At 45.9% G+C, this 22,155-nt stretch overlaps 2 protein-coding genes across 4 annotated transcripts in view; both read left to right on the forward strand.

The window, feature by feature from the left end:
• Positions 1-9,450: 9,450 nt before the first annotated feature.
• LOC139049476 (heat shock protein 68-like) lies at positions 9,451-11,634 on the forward strand. Its single transcript, XM_070524953.1, has one exon. The coding sequence runs from the start codon at positions 9,549-9,551 to the stop codon at positions 11,460-11,462; it is 1,914 nt and encodes a 637-aa protein (XP_070381054.1). The 5' UTR covers positions 9,451-9,548; the 3' UTR covers positions 11,463-11,634.
• A 777-nt stretch (positions 11,635-12,411) lies between these two features.
• Spt5 (Transcription elongation factor subunit Spt5) overlaps positions 12,412-22,155 on the forward strand; it is a 61,990-nt gene continuing 52,246 nt past the window's right edge. The window contains exons 1-2 of one of the 3 annotated variants that reach the window (XM_070524959.1): positions 12,412-12,433; positions 18,674-18,920. In XM_070524959.1, coding sequence (XP_070381060.1) covers positions 18,747-18,920 — 174 coding nt within the window. In that variant the 5' untranslated portion in view covers positions 12,412-12,433; positions 18,674-18,746. Of the gene's footprint in view, positions 12,434-13,247; positions 13,405-13,439; positions 13,549-18,673; positions 18,921-22,155 lie in introns of those variants that run through there. The other 2 variants (XM_070524957.1, XM_070524958.1) reach the window with 2 other exon arrangements.

Genomic DNA, 22,155 nt, shown 5'->3' on the forward strand with positions numbered 1-22,155 from the left:
CGTTAGCGGAAAAACATTAGTTTACTTTGATTTATGTGCGCATTTAAACGAACGCTAAACAGAAAAAGTGTCCGAGTACAATGAAAGCTCGTTAATTCGAACTTCAATAATTCGAATTTATGGATAATTCGAACTGTACGATTTGGTCCGGCCAAGCTCCACAGAAGTCTACGTATAAAAAAGTTCGTTAATTCGAACGCCAGAAGGTTCCCTCACGGATAATTCGAACTACGCTCGCCTGGCACACGGCCAGAGAAACGCGCCTACTGCCTACACACAAGGCGGTATTGCCTCCGAAATTGAGAGAATGGCGAGAGAAGGCAAAATTGGAAAAAAAATCTAACCGACGCGGGGTCAGCCAGAAGGCAGTGGCGGCTGCCGCCTCTCCGTTCTACGTATCCTCCGAGACCTCTTGCCCGTTGCGAATCTCGGAGGCTTTGCAAATCTTGTACAGCTGCTAATGTTATGCGGAGATGGCACGGCAAGCGCCAAAACACAGCGAATCAAGTACGTCGCAGCTGCGCTTGCAATCAAGAACCAACGAATCAGGGCCTTCGCCACGTTCACATGTTCAGCGTCTTTGTCTCGGCAGTCTTCATCAGTTGTGAATCTCTGTTTTCAGCTTAGGAGGTATTGGCCGTCGCGATTCATTGTGATGGTGTCAAGCCTCGGCTAACGTTCGTTTCGGTGGACATCGGTGGTGTGGCACAGTCGGACCCAGAGCTTCGACTTGAAGGTGGCGTGTGCCCGCGGCACACGCCATCACTTTTTGACAAGCCAAATTTCTGACATGCCCTACTGCTTCCAAATCGCAGTGTACTGTTGCTCTCCTTCACTTTCGTTAGTTCGAACTTTCGTTAATTCGAACTGAAGCGGCTTCCCCTTGCGGTTCGAATTAACGAGCTTTTACTGTAATAGTTTTCGGCGCCGAATCGAATACGAACCGAACAACGCCAACAAATCGAATCGATCATATCGAATACTTCGGAATATACTTTAGAATATTCTAATAGTTTTAGAATAACGAACTGTCGCATTCACAGTTGTTATAAAACGGCGTTCACACCTTGATATTCGTAACATTACCAAGTTTCTGTCATTGCATTGCACGCCGTAAAGCGTTGTTTATCAAAAAAAGCGCAAATTGAACATTACGAACGAATGAGCAGTTTGCTAGACCAAATAAGCAGGGCTGCTCGGAGAGCGCGAGTGGTCGTTGTATGACCGATAAACTCGGGCGCCCGGCCTGAGCAACGCGGCCTGCTTGAACACACAAGCTTTTGTGCATATCTACGATGTCCGCTGGTACCAAAATTATCCTGCCTTTGCTTTAAATTGGTGTCTCCTTGTTGCCGTTACGAAATATTCGAAAACTACTGAAGAAATACTGTTATTTTTTTTTACTTATAGTGCCTATTCGGGGTTCGACGACCGACTTGAGTAGAACACTATATTCCATCCCTTGCTTGAAAGATTCGAACATGCGCACATTCGTACTAAACAGAAACAAGTATTCCAGCTGAATTACCGAATAACCCTGTTGTAATGTCAAAGAAAGCCGCTGTTTTACTGCGAGAATAGTCTTGATTAGCCAGAGAAGGCGCGAAAACGAAAAAAAAAAGAAAAAAGAACTCATGACGTTTCCTCCCCATTTGTGCCTTGACGTCAATTATTTTGATGCCTTCTACTCAGGGCTGTAGTTTATTTTTTCATCGGTTACGATTGGCTACATTGTATTATATAAGACCAAGCTTCGCAAGTTTCAAGGGCTTTTATGCACGGAGACCCCAATACGAAAAAAAAATTTTTAATGTGTGACGTCACACAGACGTACCGCCACTGTGGTTCCGGCGCCTTATTAAAAAAAGAAAAGAAAAGAAAGCAAAGAAACTTTTACATTGATTTTGTCTTCAACGGTAATCAACTCCTTATCGCAAAAGCGACGGCAATAAAACTCTGAAAGAATACTTTATCAGTACCTCTTTAGTGCTTCTTTAGGTAACCACAAGCGGTTGAGGTTAATAATAAAGACAGCGCAATAAACTGGACAGTAAAGAGATATGTATCTCGTAGAGAGGCGTATCTGTTTCTTCCCAGGTTTCTGGGCTGGTTTCGTTGTTGACATCGTGTCCCAACTAGCACCAACAGCAAACTCTCCTCAGGTCGAAATTATTCCGTCATGCCGCGGCGTCTACCAACCCGGCAATTCTTAGGGGGGAAAAAAACGCTAACTAACGTGGGTGGTTCATGTGTTAACCCACATGAATGAAAAGATAGATAGATAGATAGATAGATAGATAGATAGATAGATAGATAGATAGATAGATAGATAGATAGATAGATAGATAGATAGATAGATAGATAGATAGATAGATAGATAGATAGATAGATAGATAGATAGATAGATAGATAGATAGATAGATAGATAGATAGATGGATGGATGGATGGATGGATGGATGGATGGATGGATGGATGGATGGATGGATAGATAGATAGATAGATAGATAGATAGATAGATAGATAGATAGATAGATAGATAGATAGATAGATAGATAGATAGATAGATAGATAGATAGATAGATAGATAGATAGATGGATGGATGGATGGATGGATGGATGGATGGATGGATGGATGGATGGATGGATGGATGGATGGATGGATGGATAGATAGATAGATAGATAGATAGATAGATAGATAGATAGATAGATAGATAGATAGATAGATAGATAGATAGATAGATAGATAGATAGATAGATAGATAGATAGATAGATAGATAGATAGATAGATAGATAGATAGATAGATAGATAGATAGATAGATAGATAGATAATCAACCTTATTTACAACCTTTGCCATGTGGTGGACTGGGAGGTCGCATGTTAAAACGTAATGCAGTGTGTGTTACATCTCTTCAAACTCTTATCAAAACGCATTGCAGCGAGTGAAAAGCTCGTTACGCCAAAGCTCTTATGAACGGCACAGCAATCCTATTCGACGGCTACCCGCTAAAGCTCTTTTTATTTTTCAAGTATAGTATTAGCGACACTGTGAACGCGCATAACCAACGGCAGAACCCACATCCGGCCTCGTTTTCTCTGAATGGAGTCGTCGTGGTTAGCGGATACGCTTATGTATAGTCGCGATCAATTTGAAGGTGATCGCTCGAGCGGCGACCAAAACTAGGAGCAGCGCCACGTTACGTCATCACCGTCGGTCGAGAGGGAAACATCGGATAGCTCCCCTCTCTTTCTCTTTTGGTGTTCCTTGAAAACCAGTCAGTCCCGTCACCGTTAACGGCATCACCTGCGAATTCATGTCGATTGCGTTATGAGCTTTTGCGCTGAGGCGTCATTGTTAGCCAAAATATGCACGAGGGAGCGACGCACACAAATGATTGCCATGAAAGGGAAACAAACACAAAAATGTGGCGAGGTTGTCTTGGGGGTGATGGTTGCAGCCTGGAAGAGCATAATAGGGGAAGAAGGCCACGCAATTTCTATCTTCGCAGTTCCGAAATCGGCCGCTATGCTGCTTGGAAGGCCCGCCGGTCGATGCTCGCGCGATCACCTTCAAATTGATCGCGACTGTACGCATGGCTTCCTGCACGCTTATTTCTAAAACCAGCCCGTTAGCGCCACGCGATCATGCGCGTTCTAGCGTCGTGCCGCGACCTTGACCACGGCCGGCGCAGCCAGCAGCGTCCTTGCGTTTATTGTTATTGTTTCCTTTCTTTTTTCCTTCGAGTTCTTTTGTCGCGTCGCGCCCACGCTTCTTCCTGGAAACCGCAGAAGCTTCGCCCGCCGTTGTGGAGGTCAACCCACCCACGCTAAGGCGACAAGACGGCCCGCCGAGTCCCATGTAACTTCTATCCTCTAATTTAGATGCCCCGACAGGTGCAGTTTGAGACTAGAGAATTGAGATATTGTTCCTTTATTTCTGTGTTACAGAACTGTAACAATGATTTTTTCATCTTCGTTATGTATTTGCGATTTTCAAAAACATTCTATGGATTTTAAATGGATGGTCTAAATCACTAACTGACTGCCTGCTAGTTGGCATAATTTAACTTTTCTTTTTAAGTTCACGAAGTTAATCAAAATTGGTGCAGCGGTTTCCAAAAAGAATAAAGCGTTTTCTTATGCATTTAGATACGAGAGAGAGAGGGAGAGAGAGTCATGTATTTAGATAGCAGCTTCTAAGGTAAAGCAACAGGCTTCCCCTTAATTAGGGCGGCAGATGTTAGCCTAGCAAAATGCCTGACACGTTGTTCCAGATGATGCGGGCGAAATATAATATAACGGGAAAGAGAAGAGAGCAAAAAGGAATGAAAGAGAACTTGGATAAAAATAATCAGCATGAGCCAAGAAAATTTAGAAAAAATGTGGAAGTACACTACTTCATGACATTAAAAAAAAACAGAAACATAAAAACAGAAATACGAAGGCGTCAGCGCATCAGAGAAAGGAAACAAGATACGTGTAACTGCCGCCACAGCACCGAACCATACAACAAGCGAGTTTTATCACTAACGAACTGACCTGTGCCTTTACAGAATATCGGTGTGATGAGCAAGGAGTAGGACAGCATCAGAAACACAAGTAAATATATGCTATGGCATTTCTCAGCACTCACGAGCACGCGGCCAGATTTGACTCGTTTGTAACTGCGCTAGAATCGAAGCTCTTCATATACAAAACTACCCGTGTGTACTGTGTATTGGTTGCGCTTACCCGGTGGTCAAAACCCTAGGATTTTCTTTTTCTTTTTAAACGTTATTTATCCAAAAGCGCAAGTGAAGATAACATACAACACGGTTTTTTTTTTTTTTGCGCTGTTCTATTCATTGCTCACCCTACCGATGTTCAGTATACCTTGGTTCGGCAGCAGTACAAACTCAGTTGTTAGCAATCACCGGTAGTGGCGTTAGTTTTTAAGTTTCTTGTTTTCTTGTTGTTGTTGTTGTTGTTGTTGTTTTGTCTTTCCTGCGGCGCTGCCTTAGTATGTGGAACCAACTACCCACCCATCCTCCCCCCTCCCTCTTCACATAACTCGTGCTAAACAAACAAAAATAAAATTAATATTGGAGATTTACGTTTCCAAACCACGATCTCATCATGAGGTCGTTCTTATTTTCTTTCTTTCTTTTTTTTTCATTCCGTTCCCCTTCTTAATGCGGCCGCTGCGGTCGGGATCGGAACCTCGAACTCGGCCACGGAACGCCATTGCCACTGCGCGTTACAAAGGCGGGTAAAAAAAAAACACACAAACGCCCCAAAAAGAAACTACATGTTCAAAACGTATTGTTGTTGGGATGTAGTTGATCCTTCTCGGCTCGCAAACTGCGGTCGGAGAAAACGACGGGAGAAGCCAGCAGACGATCCAGACGTACGGGTCACGGGTGATCGTCTGCTTGCGTTGTCTGCCGTGTTCCAGGTGCGGCGCCGATCCCGCCTGAAGAAACCACGCCTAATCAACCCCACCTATAACGCTGGCGAAATAAACTTTTTCCTATACCATACCGGCGCCGCTTGCGTACCACCCCCCCCCCCCCCCCAGAAAAAAAAAATTGAAACGTAGCCCCCTGTCGCGCGAAGAGCAGATCGAACGACTGAGATGCGGAGTGGAGAAGTAGACGCTCGCAATTATACATTCGTCAAGCGCCGGTGCATTTAATCAGGGGGTGCGGGGAGCATGACGTGGCACAATGTGCGAAACGACACAGGAGAACAAAAAAAGAAAGGAAAGAAAGGGAGAAGCGCGACAGCACTTGTTTATTCAAAGAGACTATTGTATAAAGAGAAATGTTCTGGCACCTTCATTGCGCGTCCATGCGTGTGTGTTTGTGTTTTTTTTTTTGCCTTGTCTTGTGACCTTGAGCATTGTTTATGCCGTCTGTTCGAATTACCAGTCGCGCGTCAATTGTCCCGTGTGCTTCGCTGTTGTGCACTGCCGTTTACTTGCGCGATATTGAAAGAATGAACAGACGCTTTCATTCGTCCCAGTCATGGAATGAATTATACAGACAAAAGAAATCTACACACTACAGTACAATCAAAAAATATTTTTGCAACCTTGAAGGTTGTGTCTATATACTATACGTCGTTGCTTTCAAATTCGCACACTTCTGACAGCTCTTCCATGAATGTGTCTGTAAAAGTTCCGTGGCATTCTATGACACTGGAATTTCAGGCGCAAAAAAAGAAAGAATTGATAGTTTATATCTTCTCAAGTCACTTTTCCAGCTCGTAATTTTGAACGACTACCACTAAGCTGTATAGTGCACTGTAATATTTGACTGTTCCACGTGTCTCCTGATATTCCAACCACGCAGCCACGCCTCAAAACTCAAACCAGCACTCAAAACCAGCAAATATAGCGTAATCTGCGGACTGCTTAGGTTCAGTTGTAAAAAATTGCTTCCTTCTGGCTTACACGGATTCACCGTTAAAACAACAACAAATTTATTACCATACCTTTTCTGTTTCCTGTTTCTCTTTTATTTTCTGTAGATTCATCAACATTTCCTGCATGCCGATATCAATGAGCTCTCAAACAATCAAACCGTAAGATAATCTGCGCACGCCGGTTTCAATTAGTACCTTTCACGCACGGCAAACACAACGAGTCGACAACATCCACTGCGCGCGATTATATTAAGGCACTGACTTCAACTTTCCCGCCCGTAGTGTTCTACAGCATGCGCTGAGTAAACAGCATATCGGTTAACTCTGGTTACCGCGCCTACATGTAAATCGATCAATTTGATCGACAGTTTTTCTCCGCGTTGTTAAACATTTCCTCTCGAATTCCTCTACTAGCAATGTCCTGCACCGCCTGAAATGGCGACTACACTTTAACTATTTGTTAGATTTGACGCTGTTTGGTAGACTGGAGAATTAAAAAAAAAATTATCTTTGAAACATCGACTGGATGGTTTCGTCGAAACTATAGCCTTCAGCGCTTCTTGCACTTCCGCAATAAAACGACTCAAAATTTGCGCTTTGGTCGAATGGGCATCATAATTTCTAAATGAGAGCAGCAGTGAACATTCACAATCATCTCTCCGGTGTTCTGATTTCTTCGATCCGATATCTATAGACTGCTTTAACGATGTCTCAATCAACGGTAGATGCCCACGAGTGGGTGTTATTTGCATAGCTGTGTTCGACTAATATCGAGTGCAACTTTAATTGTCCCACCTTGGGCTGCTTTTATCAATCAGCGTTTCGAGAGCGCATAAATGTAAAACCTTTACGAGTAATCCTTCTCATCGTGTGGTTTCTTTTTTTAACTCACACAAGAGCATGCAGTCGATTCCAGACAGACCTTCGACAGAATCTCGACTAGCAGTCTAATCCCTTGCATGTTGAACACCGCCTGTTCAAGCGCCCTCGTTAATTATTGCACGGTATTGTGAAACACCCTCACATTACTGTACAGCACTATACAGGAAATGAGCGATGCCTGCAGAGGCTCCAGCAACAGTGGGACGCCCACTAGACCGCCTTTATTGCACGTAAGTGATGAACAAAAGAAATAATCGAGAACGGGGAAGCTTCTGCGTGCTCCCTGACCTGACAACCATTGCTTCGGGAGCCTGAAGAACGCAAAAGAAAACGAAAAAAAAAAGAACCAGCTGTCTGTCTGCTGCAATGAGCAAAACAAATGCTTTATGTGCAACATGAACTCACCCGTCTTCACATTTGTGAAGCTACCGCTCTGCCGCGTAGTTTGGCATCACTATCCATGGCTGGTGTTAACGCCAACAAATCTCAATAATAATTGGTGTTTTTCGCGATCTGCCTTACAAAAGTAAGGTACAAGGAGCCCAGGTAACACACACACACACACACACACACACACACACACACACACACACACACACACACACACACACACACACACACACACACACACACACACACACACACACACGCACACACACACGCACACACACGCACGCACACACACGCACGCACACACACATTACTTTCATTCGTGTCGCTTTAGATGCTTCTTTGAAGTTTCACATAAGAACTGTCAAAGTATTTCTGAGCATTTATTACTGCTTTACGTACATTCAAAGCGTCAGTGATCTGGCAATAATATTATGTATCACGGTATACGTTATGACTACTAGGTCTTATAATGTAACGTTGAAGCATAAAAGCGCCGAAAACGAGCACATTTCTAGCGGTAACGAAAGAGTTAAGAATATTTATATTAAGAAATTCGGCATGAATTGTACAACATATAGTTTCTCCAAGGAAATATTGCAGATACACGATGTACCGAACGGACACCATGTAACTTCTCAAAAAAGAAAGAAAGAACAAGCAAACAAACAAAGGAAGAACTAAGAACGACAACTCGAAAAGTTTAAGCCGGCCGGTGTTACAGCTTTCTTTGCTGAAATATGAAAAAAGGACACGCATTTGCTCGGGGGAAAAAGAAGAGGCCGATTGTATGAATTTGAAATGAAGAACGTTCACTCGTATATGTCACCGTCATGCCAGAGCGCGCACCATGACCTGCAATTTTAAATCGACCCTCGCCGAAAAAACGTCGTCTGCTAGAAAATACGCGAAGTTTCGAGAAGGCTCTGGGCGCGTGGAAAACGCCGCGCCGCGCGCTATGCTCTCATTGGTTGGTACGCGCCACGTGACGTAGTACGTCGATAACTGCTCTTTGCCTGTCGCGGCCCACGCTAAGGTACGGGTATCGTATACGGCCGCGTGAGTCAGCCGCAGCCCACGTTACGCAGTATTGAAGAAGGCCGAAAAAAGTCAGTCCCCTGCGTTTTCCAGAGGCTTCCAGGTGACGCTTATTCATGGCTGCGGTAACGAGAGAAGCTACGGGATACTCGCTGTTTGAATAAGTCCTTGAGTCACGAACGATGCTGCATAATATACAAGCCAAACTAGTCGCGCTCTGTAATTGTCGGGCACCGCGAGAACAATACTACAACAGGCTACGAAAATATATAGAATAAAATATCAAGAGCAGATGAGCGGATGACGCAATTCGCCAAAACGGTGTTCCAAGTCCGCCAAGTAGTGGACACGTCGCGCCATCTGCACTACATTTATAAAACTAAGCAGGTGCATTTCGGGGCGTTTTCCTTTCGAAACTCGGACTAGAACAATAACAAAGGTTGCGGCTTAACCTGCAAACGCGCTAGTTCTCTTTTTTTCCGCCGCGAACTGCACGGCAAGCCTAATCATTGCCAGATCAACGAACCTATAAATAAAACCAGCCCTTTATTTGTGTTTTCAGTCGACGAAAACGGCAGCAGACGACGCTAGAACTTTCGCGAGCCCTCTGCAGACGGCTGACCAATGGGAGCGCGCAGCGTTTACGTCACACAGCGCTGAAGCCCACGATTGGTTGAGAGCGTCCCGAAAGTCTCTCGAAATTTCTCGAACAACGCGAGGTTATTATAAAAGTGCGGCGTCGTCTGCTGCAACGCAGTTTCAACAGAACGATCTCAGCTGAAAGTGTGAGACACTTTTTCCCAATCTTCGCTGCGAAGCGAACTTTTCGCAATGCCAACTCGTAACAGTTCAGGAGCGCCCGCGATCGGCATCGACCTGGGCACGACGTACTCCTGCGTCGGCGTCTTCCAGCACGGTCGTGTCGAGATCATCGCCAACGATCAAGGGAACCGCACGACGCCGAGCTATGTCGCCTTCACCGACACGGAGCGCCTCATCGGCGACGCCGCCAAGGCGCAGACGGCGATGAACCCCGAGAACACGGTATTCGACGCAAAACGACTCATCGGCCGCAAGTACGACGACCCCAAGATTCAGGAGGACCTGAAGCACTGGCCCTTCAAGGTTGTCAACGAGTGCGGCAAGCCCAAGATCTGCGTCGAGTTCAAGGGTGAGAAGAAGCGGTTCAACCCGGAGGAGATCAGCGCCATGGTGCTGACGAAGATGAAAGAAACAGCCGAGGCTTACTTGGGACAGAAAGTGAAGGATGCCGTCGTCACTGTGCCGGCCTACTTCAACGATTCTCAGAGGCAGGCAACGAAGGACGCAGGTGCCATTGCCGGGCTCAACGTGCTGCGGATCATCAACGAACCGACTGCTGCGGCGCTGGCGTACGGACTCGACAAGAACCTTCGAGGTGAGAAGAACGTCCTTATTTTCGATCTCGGAGGCGGCACCTTCGACGTCTCCGTTCTGACCATCGACCAAGGTTCCATGTTTGAGGTGCGCTCGACCGCCGGCGACACGCATTTGGGTGGCGAGGATTTCGACAACCGGATGGTGACGCACTTTGTCGAAGAGTTCAAGCGTAAGCACCGCAAAGACTTGAGCAAGAACACTCGGGCCGTCCGAAGACTGCGTACGGCCTGTGAGCGCGCCAAGAGGACGCTGTCCAGCTCGGCGGAGGCCAGCATCGAGATCGACGCCCTCCACGAAGGCGTCGACTTCTACACCAAGATCACCCGGGCGCGCTTCGAAGAGCTCTGCATCGACCTCTTCCGCAGCACGCTGGGACCCGTGGAGCGCGCCCTGCAGGACGCCAAGATGGACAAGAGCCAGATCCACGACGTCGTTCTGGTCGGGGGCTCGACGCGCATACCCAAGGTGCAGAAGCTGCTCCGAGACTTCTTCAACGGCAAAGAACTGTCGATGGGCATCAACCCGGACGAAGCTGTCGCCTACGGAGCAGCGGTGCAGGCAGCCGTGCTGAGCGGGGACAACAGCGAAAGCATCCGGGACGTCCTGCTCGTGGACGTCGCGCCCCTGTCGCTCGGCATCGAGACCGCCGGCGGCGTGATGACGCGCATCGTCGAGCGCAACACCCGAATCCCGTGCAAGACGTCCCAGACGTTCACCACCTACTCGGACAACCAGCCCGCGGTCACCATCCAGGTGTTCGAAGGCGAGCGCGCCATGACGAAGGACAACCACCTGCTCGGCACGTTCAACCTGAACGGCATTCCGCCGGCTCCTCGCGGCGTGCCCAAGATCGAGGTGACCTTCGACATGGATGCCAACGGGATCCTGCACGTATCGGCCAAGGACCAGAGCACGGGCAGGCAGGAGAGCATTCGCATCACCAACGACAAGGGCCGCCTCAGCAAGGAAGAGATCGACAAGATGCTTGCGGAGGCCGAGAGGTTCAAGCAAGAAGACGATGCCCAACGAGACCGCGTGGCGTCCAGGAACGCGTTGGAGGCCTACGTGTACAGCGTCAAGCAGGCGGCCGAGGAAGCCGGAAGCAAGATGTCGTCGAGCGACCGGGAGAGTGTTCTGGAGAAGTGCAGGCAGGCCATCTCGTGGATCGATTGCAACAGCCTCGCCGAGAAGGACGAGTACGAGGACAAGCTCAAGGAGCTGCAGCAGTTCTGCTCGCCTTACATGTCCAGGATGCACCAGGGCGGCAACAAGCAGGGCAGTTCCTCGACGCAGCAGTCTGGGCCCACCATCGAAGAGGTCGACTGAGCATGCTGTGCACGCTTAGAAACTGTTTTTAATGAACTTCTGCGGCCAAGCGCGCTGTGCGCACTCAGTCTGTGCATGTAATAGACTCTTTATTTAAACTGTATAGTGCTTGTACATATGTATATACTAACAAACAGCTGTATTTTTCCTGAATAAATGTGCTGTTCACATAGCATATAAATGTGCCTCGCTTTTTACATTTCCCCATGAGGACTTGACCCTGTCGAGTCCTACTGGGTTCATCGTATTGTTGTATACAGGCGCGAGATATTGTTAAATTATATGGTTTATAATGTGCCATGCATGTGAGACACCGTAGCAAAAGCTACGGATTAATTCCAACCGTTTAAGGTTCTTTAAGCATGCAGTCAAAGCCCCGTAGATGAGCATTTTCTCACTCCGCCCGGATCAGAACATGGCCGCGTTTAGTGTTATTGACGGATAACATATTAACACATTAAACAACCATACGGCGCTAGCAAAGTAAATAGACTTCAATTGTTGGTTGCAGTGCTTTCAGCAGAGGTCATAGTACCGAATTTACCAACTCGCCCAAATTCTTCATAACGTTTGCGAACTTTTCGTTCTATTATTTTAGTGTTGTATCAAGTGTAACGCAAAAATAACTTCTGTTCGCGAGAAAAAAAATTTAATTGATGAAGCGGAGCAAGATTGCAAAATATGCATAGTAAGAATTGTGAAAGAACCATTGTGAAAAAGAATAAATTGGGATGGCATCCTAGGCCGCCCTTTTTGGTAGCACAAGACGCCGTATGCCAGAGGCGTGCTTGCTTCGAAGAAGTTAACCGAAGACGAAGAAATTCCGAAGTCAGCGCCGTGTTCGTCCCTTCTTTGCCTTGTGTTCCGTAAATTTTGTTTTGTCCCCCTACCTTCGAGGCCAAGTCGGCGAGAGCGAAGGCTCTGAAATTATTTAAAAGTCATCTCTGCTGTTCCTGATGCTGCGTTTGAAGGCAAGTAATTTTACTGAATGAATGAATGAAAGAATAGAACCTTTATCTGCAGGCTATTTATTCTTGAATTTCTTCCCTTGTTACGGTATGTTTTCTTGATTTGTGAAGTTTAATGCTCCCAGGTTGGCAGGTACGTATTTAGCCTACAGTATGGTTTAAAGGGAACACACATTTAGTATTTGGCAACCACTTATAATTGATTATGGCAGGAAGGCGTATGAACTATTCTTCAATGCGCAGATGTCGACCTAATGCGTCCTGACAGCCATTTCTTTCTTTCTTTTCCCTCTCTAAATGAAATGCAAATATTTCAATTTCGTGTACGGAATCCTACACGTGCAAAGGAATCCTACAAGTAACCGAAATAGGTCGACTCCGACTATATGCACATTTTCATAGTCACGGGTCTCCAAAAAGCGGGCACACCATTTAGCAGATTGTCGCTCAGGCATTACAAGTGGTTGCTAACAAGAACGAAGTGAATGATGAACTTCTTAAGCAACGGCACATACCACAACAAATAGTACTTCATAACCCGAGCTCTGCTACTGCTAACAACTTCTGTTTGATCGGGAGTTGCTTTGTCGAGTGTTTTGCGCTTGTGGGCTATTTTGTTCATACCATTTCAAACTGCGCGCCATCTGCATTCTGGCGCCATTTATCTTCATTGGCTAATAACAATAACACTTCCACTTCTTAGCAATCTTATGAACATAATAAATTGTTGCATGATGATGCTATTACTCAGCCAAATGCAACCTTCAAAAAAAAAAAAAGAAGAAGAAACGGCAACGAAAATGCTCGCGGGCCGCTTTATTTAGCAGATTCATGCCTTTCGTGAATCCTAACAAGGCAACATTGGGTCTGTCTTGTCGGGCTGTTAAATTGTGGTCGACGTTTTACTGCAGTTTTTACCCGTAAAACTATCTTGACTGTGCGAAAAATCATCACAGTTCGGCATCTCGAGACAGGTGAGTCAATGAAAGGCCAACTGCAAGTCGTCTTTTACTAGCACTAACGCGAAGTTGGCCCAGTGCTGGCTCCAAGGTGAAGGTCCCGCGGTAGTGAATCGTTTTAAAGCACTACGCTCATTTCTGGAGTTTGTCTTACTGTGGGTGAGCTTCCTTTATAATTTCGAGGACATGTTTCCTTTACCTAGACGTTTTCGTTATGTTTACAACGTGCTGTATGTCGCGATCATCGATGACTGGCCGCGGCAGTGCAGCCAGCTGGAGGGAGTTTGTCGGCCATGCGTCGGGAATATGCCTGATGTGTAGCTTACGACGAGTAGCGCATGCAGCAGAAATGCTTAGCTGTCCCCGTGCATTCGACCTGAGCATCAGTGCAAAGTACAACGATCGCGTTACTGCGCGGATCTCTCATTCATTGCGTCGCGGCTACGCTTGCTTGGTTTGCGAAAGCACCCGAAGCTGCTTTTGAAGGATTGCGGGCAACGCTTGTGGAATTTAAAGGCCGGAGTACGTGGGGAGCTAACATTCACAAAGGACTTCGCGTGTCAGAAAAAAGTAGCGCAAAAGTGTTCGCTGGCGCGTTGTGCTGTGCGAAACGAAACAGTCGAACGCTGTTGCGCCTGGCTGTCAGTGCGATCAGATGCGTGCAGTGGGGTTTCATGCCATGTTTTTTTTTTTTTAATTTGTAAGTTACTTTATCGCGCGCAGGAAGTCTTGAAATCCGTCTGTCCCGCTTTTCTTGCGCCCATAACATTAATGTTGCCTTAATACCCCCGCTCCAGCATTTTATTTTCCTGATCACAGCAGTGCTCGCTGATCACATGATCAAATGCTCACAGTAACAAACGACGCGGTGCCGCACTTTTACTGCCATGACCAGCCGCCAGCCGGAGAACAGCAAGCTTTGGTGCTACCATCCCTAGGCAACTAGAGCTGCTGTTAACTTTCAGCGTACTCCCTTTACAAAGTAGCTCTGCTCTTTGTAACGGGTGCTTCATAACCAAATTTGAAGCATTGCCTTTGATTTCATGGTTTGAAAATGTTAAAGGGACCCTGAAACGATTTTGGCGGTTTTGTACAAACATGCTGAGTCGTTAGGGTAGGTCTTTCTGATCATTGATGCATCGAAGTTCTCCGCATAATGCGTGTAATATATTATAAGGTTCTAAAAATTTACGTCGCTACTGATTGCAGCATGCCACTCCCCTGAATTTTCAGCTGCCCCCGACTAAGTGACGCGAGGTAACCTTGACGGCAGTAGGGCGAGCCATCCGATTGGCTACCCAGGGTGTGTCATCAATCCTTTTTACAACTTTGTGGTGGACAAATGTTGTTCGTAATAGTTGGAATGTTAGTTAATTTGTTTTTATAAAGAGGTAAGTAACAGACGGCATGGCCACAATTAGTACATGACCGGGGTTGTTGGAGAAATATGGGAGAGGCCTTTGCCCTGCAGTGGGCGTAACCAGGCTGATGATAATAAAAAAAAATAAAAAGTAACAGAAAGAGAATGCACGAGGACAATTTATCACTACACTCATGCACTTCCGGCACACACCAAGTGTCGCTCCGCTCCGTGTTGATGCAAGCTGTGCAGTCTGTGTTGGTCTTAATCTGTCTTCTTATAAGCACCATGGTTTGCCCTTACATTGTGGGCTGCAAACGTAGCGATAGGCAACATGTCAAGCTGCAACATAATGTCGATCTGCAAGGCAAACATGCGAGCGGAGTGGCCATAGCACTGGCTGTCACTATTCAATCTGCACCAGCACCTGCGCCTTTGTGGTTGTCACTTCATGTCGAAGGATTATACCACAATAGTGTTTCGAGTATCTGGTATTTGGGTAAGTGCAAGTGCAAGTGGACTGGGCCTGGGCATGTTACGGGATGAGCGGACGCGCAAACGTGAACAGCCTGCACTGTGCAGCCACCTGGTTGCACAGAGCTCATTCAAACACAGAACTAACATAGCAGTAAGGAACTGTATTCCATGTTGCTGCTGGTGTAAATTTTTGGCGTTATCGTAATCGTGACCACATAGTTTTCTAAACATTTTACACTTGGTTACAGCAATATTAACTCTTCGTTTGGCTGGTTAAGCTCAGCGTCACCAGCTGGTTGGACCGTGCAGACTGATCAGGCTGCTCACATATGTCTATGCTAAAGCTCCTTCATCACAACAATAGTAGCACAACCTACTTGAACTTCAGACCTGCACAGATGTCTGGCTTCTATGGGAGCCGCTTGTGCCCACTCTCCGTCATCCGGTGGCTTTAGGGGGTGATTTTGTAACCTGTTCGTCAGCTACTTGGTGGGTGGCGGGGTGGTGCTTGAATGTGTGCACAAGCTCTTGGGCTGTGGTGCACTGCTAGCATAGGTGACAATTTCTTGCCAAGACAACATCTAGTATGTCAAAACTGTTGATGTGTACTCAATGTAGTGCTATGTAGTAATGTGTAGAACAGTACACAAATTATGTGGAAATTTTGCACCGCTCCACACAAGAAAAAGAATTGATTAACTGATAAAGTGATCGTTTACATGTTTGTTCGGCATGTCAGATATGCATTGTGAAGCTTTTATGAAACTGAGTCTAAGCTATTTAATACGGGTGTTACACAGGCCACTACTGATTGTGATCTTGCTCAACCCAGATGGAATTTCACCATTGTTATTGGCTCCCTCAGTCTACCTGCTCAAATGAACCAGTTGCAATGGAGTAATGGGCTCGATCGCGATCGAAAGTGTCTCGTGTGACACTGGTATGAGATGGTGTATGATGTGTCACTTAGAATCAGTGGCCCTCTTCTATTATCAGTTCCAGACAGTCCTGGCCAGCTCGGGATTGCAGCCCTGCATTTTATTTTCTCTATGAGCTTCGGAAGCTCTGCCCACCAGTCTGAGAGCTGCCAGAATCGCGTTCATTTTTCACGGACTGGAAGTTGTGGACTGTCCGTGGACTCTCGGAGGCTGTTATCAGATTTTTTGCTTGCATAAGCACAAGCAGTTAGCAGGTGACGGCCGTCTTAAATAGATGCACGGGGCATTTGATTCCATGTTGTGAAAGATGCCTTGTGCTTCTGTGTATGCTTTGCACATTCCAGACAATTTCTGTTACATCAGTATTTTGTGTGCCATTATGCGGGTTTTTCACGAGCAATCTAATTTCTGCAGCTTTAGTCTTCATGTCTTCTGAGAGAGAAGCACAGCGATCAAATGCACATGCTTGTTTTCCTTGATTTGTTTCACGAAATGTGTCATGCTCATTGCTATATGCGCAGTGAACAGTTAGATTTCACTTTTCAGGTGAGTGAAACTGGTGTGCCATGAAGTGTATCATATTGCATACGGCTATTTCACACCGGTAGCTGGGGTGGTATACAATCGGAGGTTTGCCGATTGCTGTTGACGTATATGTTGATTCCTTCTGTTTCCAAGCTCAAGCATTAGCTTTTTGACATACAGTATTAGTAGACGGGGTACACACGCTGTTTCCTCGACACGTGTCAGGCCTTTAATTAGTACACGGTCTCACAAGCTTTGAGTATATCGGCGGGTGCTTTATGGATGAACAGCGATTTGGCACAACTGCTATTTTGCTTATGTTCGTCTAGGAATTCCGCTTAAATTTTGTTGGCAAGGAGCTAGCTTAAGTACGCCGATTAAGGGACACGAAGAGCGGGAGCGCAACGTAAACCATGCTTTGCGAATACGTACTCTGTGCTCAGGCTTTTGATTTCGCTATGCAAGCTTTATGGCTGTGTCGGTGACGGGGCCTGTGAGACTGCACCACTTCAGAGGCCATGCTAATGAATTTGCTGGGTAGGGGGCTATCTACGTCGCTAAGCAGACGACGCCAGCCAGGAGAGTGACTTCTGGTCACATTGCTTTTGAAGGAAACCATGGGCAGTACTTGACAGCCGAATGACGTAATGTGATGCGCTCTTCTGTCAGGACTAGTCAGACCAGAAGCCGCAGAAGGTTTGCGGACAGTCTGGGACTGTATAATCAAAGAGGCCCAACACTTCTATTAGCAAACTTCCTGACAGGCAACATCTCGACTGTGATCGTGATCATATGCAAAGTAGCGATTCTTGATAAAGAAAGCAACTACAGTGCAGAAACGGAATAGATATAAACAGCAGAAACAAACACACTCACCATAGTTGCTGTCGTTGTGGGTAACCGACTCTTCCACTCATAAAACTTGTTGCAATTATCCGTACATCATAATACGAGAATCTGATCATCTGGTACGCACTGCCAGCTACATTTAGCCTCTAAATATTAGCATATCTTAACAAACGTACTGATAAGCCCACTGACATAACTGCCGAGGGCCTTTTGCCTCGTGGTCAAGGGTCTGTATAATTATGTATGTACGATGTGACAAACAGTGTTTTTCCTCATTAATAGATCACCTAAACAGACAGTTAAAGAAAGGCCGAAACAGTGGCATGAGTGCTGGAACAGATTGCAAAAGCAGACGATAGCGAACAGGTTATAACTAACGCCATCTGCTCGTACATTCTGTCCCTAGCAGCAAAAAGGGTGAACTAGGCCAGCCGTGCTGAAGCAGGGAGATCTGTGCAGGTCTGGAGTTAATTAGGTCGGGAATAGTAGTATAAAGGGGCTTTAGCTTATGTCTCCACTAATCTGTCCAGACGCCCAGCTTGCCTGGGGTTACCGGAAAACCGGACACACTTGCCGCTGCGACAGAGTGCTTGCAACGCACGCTGATTTGATAGCTCTCACTTGGGATCGACTGCCAGGCGGCTGGCAGAGAGGTTGGAGTTGCCGAAGTAATTTTATCTGCCTTGTAATGCCACTGTAGCACACTGCAAATTGTGGTGCCTTTCTTGTTTACTGCGGATTCTGCATTCTGATATATGGTAGTAGACAAAAAGATATGTTTCGCATTTTGAGTTGGAAGTAAACCAACCAAACTGCTCAGAAAGTTGGCCCACCACCATCACAGACTGCTAGCCTCATGCAAAGGCACTGCCATGTAATTCGTGCTAGGTTGCCCACTAATTACTAAAACTTGTACATTACACTAACATATCACAAAGAAAATGTGTCCATTAACCAGTTGGTCACAAAATGTGACAGAAAGAGATACTTTATACTTGTGCAAAATCATAGCAATTTGTGCAAGATAATTTGTGCAAGATCGTAGCAGTAGTAAATGCAAAACCTTTATGATGGGCAGAGAAAAATGCATGCAAGCACCTGTAAATTCTTCTAAAGCTGTCTCTTACCCTTTCAGGGCAGGTGTGACGGGACCCCTTCCCTAGGGCAGCCCACTGTTGGTGAGGCTCGGTGAAAGTGCACCTGCAGCCATGTCGGACAGCGAGGCAAGCAACTACTCCGACAATGAGAGTGAGCGCAGCTTCCAGGGCAGCGAGCATGCTGAGGAAGAGGAAGAAGAGGAGGAGGAAGATGAGGAAGCCCGAAGCGAAGCCGGAAGCGGCGTAGGCATTGCCGAAGCCGAAGAAGTGCCTGAAGGCGCTGAAGTAAGTGGCATTTTGTACCACTTGTCGCCCAGTACTCAGATTTTTTTCCACAAATGAGGGCTACATTTGGTCACACGTGCATGTGGGAATCCTTATGACCCTTTGAAAGGGGTGATGATGTGCAAAGTAAACAAAGAAAGGAGTTATACTTGGAAGGTAGCACCACCGAAAGTGGGGCCAGTGTAGGTCAAATTGGACCTGTGTTGATCCTTCGTTCTCGGCTGCTAGGGCTGCAGTTGGGTAAAATTCCACTTGCTGTGTGAAACCGAGCATAATATTAACCCTTTATTGATGAATGTTGCCCACAGGCAGCATGTCAGAATTTTTTTTTCTTGCAGAGTTTTGGCACTGAGTATAATATCTAGCTAAATGTCTTCGGCCAACATTGAATGAGAGGCAGCAAGCATCATTTGTTGGTTTAGAGCAGAAATACAGGGCTAGGAAGAAGTTTGGCATGGGACTCGCTTTCTTTCGAAAGCACGGTCAGCGGCAACAGACCGATGCAAGATTTCCGGCTGCAGTGGTTTCACACACATGGTGTAAAGCAAATGAAATGTTCACCTATGGCTTGCATAGGACGAGAGCTGCCTCCACAAATTCCAAACGAAGCCACATGCGGCTTGGTGTGAAGCCCACTTGCAGTTTTCTGCCTTGAGTTCCCTCCCCCCCCCCCCTATCGCTGAAATATTTGGTGCACAATATCTTTTTTTCATTGATTACGCTTACTCTTGATGTGTTTTGCACATTTTGATAGAAAACGAAAACATTTTACTGGAATTTCCATGTGCCATCATTAAGGGTTAAAGGTCACTTTAGTTGTTGATTCGTATGCGATAAAACTGAAGAACGCCTGTTTCAGATTCATAAAACTTCTGTTACATATGGGGCATTGGCCATTGCCATGCCAATCGTTATTGTGAGTGGTAGGCAGCACAGTGCCAATCGGTAAGAAAACACTCCTGTGAAAGAGAAGTTTTGAGAATATGGTTTCTTGATGTAGGACAAAGAAACGGGAAGTAGAAAACCCCAAACAATTCAGTACCCAAGTGTAACATGAGAAGCGTACTTAATGTGATGATTCAAACCAAAATCGTTATACATTGGGTATGGTGCTTGCCAGTGCAAGTTGGCGCATTTCCTGTTTAACCATTTAATGCACTGTGACAAACATACTTCCTGCCATTAACTCGCGAGCTTGAGGAGGAACATTCCTGCCACCACACTGTCCTGTCATAATCATACCTGCCACCTCTCACAAATACTTCTTAATGTTTACTGATCTGGAATGCATAATGTAACCGCACAAACAACAAAGGACAAAGAAGGAAACACACAGGACAGGCGTGGAACTTCAACATGTTGAAGGTCATGTTGAAGTGCCGCGCCTGTTCTGTGTGTTTCCTTCTTTGTCCTTTGTTGTTTGTGCGGTTACATTATGTATTCGAATATCGACCACAAACTAGCTCGCCTGTCCCTGTTAAATACTGATCTGTGCTGGGTCTGCAATTTTACGAATGTTGCGACAAATTTTACGAGAAATAAATATTGTTACCAAATCGTTGAGAGCACTGAAAGATTGCAAGAAATGTATGCAACGAAAGAAATTGTGATTCGACCTGGAGTGCTATAACGTAAAGCTATTCCGAATTTTTTTTTTATTCCAATTCTACAATCAGCCCTCCAGGATTGGGCCCCAAAATTTTCTAGCCACCTCACTTCACTTCTCTGTCACTCAACGTCACGAAAACTGTGAAATCGCCCCATCTGGTTTCTACACTGATTATGCATGATTAGACCAAATGAAAGAAAAATAATTCTTTCTTATTCGACACCCTTTTCGTCATTAGCCCTCAGCTATTGGTCAAGCATTTTCATGCTGCGCCCACGTCTTCTGTCTGTCATGCGATGTTGTAAAGCCACGAAAGATGTAGACGCCTTAATAGGCCAAACAAAACTGAATTTTTATCTGAGTAGCTGGGTGCTGCCCCATTCCGGAAGGAATAAAAGATGGCTGCCTGCTGATTGCTCTGGCACTGGCACCTCTGAACTGCTGGAGAGCATGGATTTATTTGCGTATAATAAACATTTTTACGTGGAAGTATAACTTTATCGAGCCCTTTGGGAACATATATGACTTCGCTCTTCCAAGTTTTCTTTGCTGAGGATCCGTTTGAGCGGCATTTTTAACGTTTCGTTGCACGCTACCACAATTTTCGACCGGCCACCACAAGCTAGGGGAAAGTGGCCCAATCGCAGACGATGGCGCCACCCTTCTCATCCAGTTATCTACTTTCACTGTGCTGGCTCGGCCCCATTGAAATTCTCTCCAATTGAGCATGCTCCTTGCCTCGTGTCAGCTAATTAGATAAAAAAATTGCCCAATGTAGGCAATGCCACTTGCTTTGAAAGCAAAAAAAAAGTGACCTCCTATGAACGAGAAGTACATTTAATTGGCCATTTCAAGCAATGCTGCGCCTTACTGCCTGATGCTTGTGTTGGTGGTTAGGTAAAATTTTACATGAGGCGATTGGAATAGATTATGTTATAGAGCCCCTGTGCTTTCTCTTGTAGCAGCACAAGACACCATATATACAGCAGACTTTCTTTAATTCGGCTCCGGTTAATTTCATTTTTTGCTTAATCCGAACCCGACCGAAGGTCCTGGCTGGCATCCATACATTTCTGTGGGCACAAACTTCTGTTATTTCCAACAAAAATATTGGTCTTCACCGATAATTTGAACGACTAGTCAGATCCGCCGCCACACAGCCACGTTATGCCGTGAAGCGTATGCGATTTGTTGTAGTGAGGCATACCAAGAATGGAAAAGGGCCACTGTCACGGCACATAGTGTGCATTTACTAATTATACAGACGCACACGCACCTTGTCCATAGGACGAGCACCCAGATGTCTAATTAGCATACTGGCACCCATTCAGAGCAGTTTCTGACATTGCTGTGGCGATCTGTTTCTCCCACCATGTGTGTCTTGTATTGGAGACCATTCGCAGAGCTTCGTACGCGTTTCTCAGTTATGTGTGCGCGGATGCGCAGTGCACCAAGAAGCAGAGAAAAACCATCTGTGTTTTGGGAAAGCTAGCAAAAAGGAAGGCGGTAAGATGAAAAAGGCCCGAAAGTTGAGGGGATGTTTAATTAAAGCTAACAAAAGAGTAGAGGCCTATCTAAATGTCTGAAGCCCTGCCATTAAACTTATTAGGCAGCTTAGTGCTCATA

The sequence above is a fragment of the Dermacentor albipictus genome, chromosome 9, assembly GCF_038994185.2.
Source record: "Dermacentor albipictus isolate Rhodes 1998 colony chromosome 9, USDA_Dalb.pri_finalv2, whole genome shotgun sequence".
NCBI lineage: Eukaryota > Metazoa > Arthropoda > Arachnida > Ixodida > Ixodidae > Dermacentor > Dermacentor albipictus.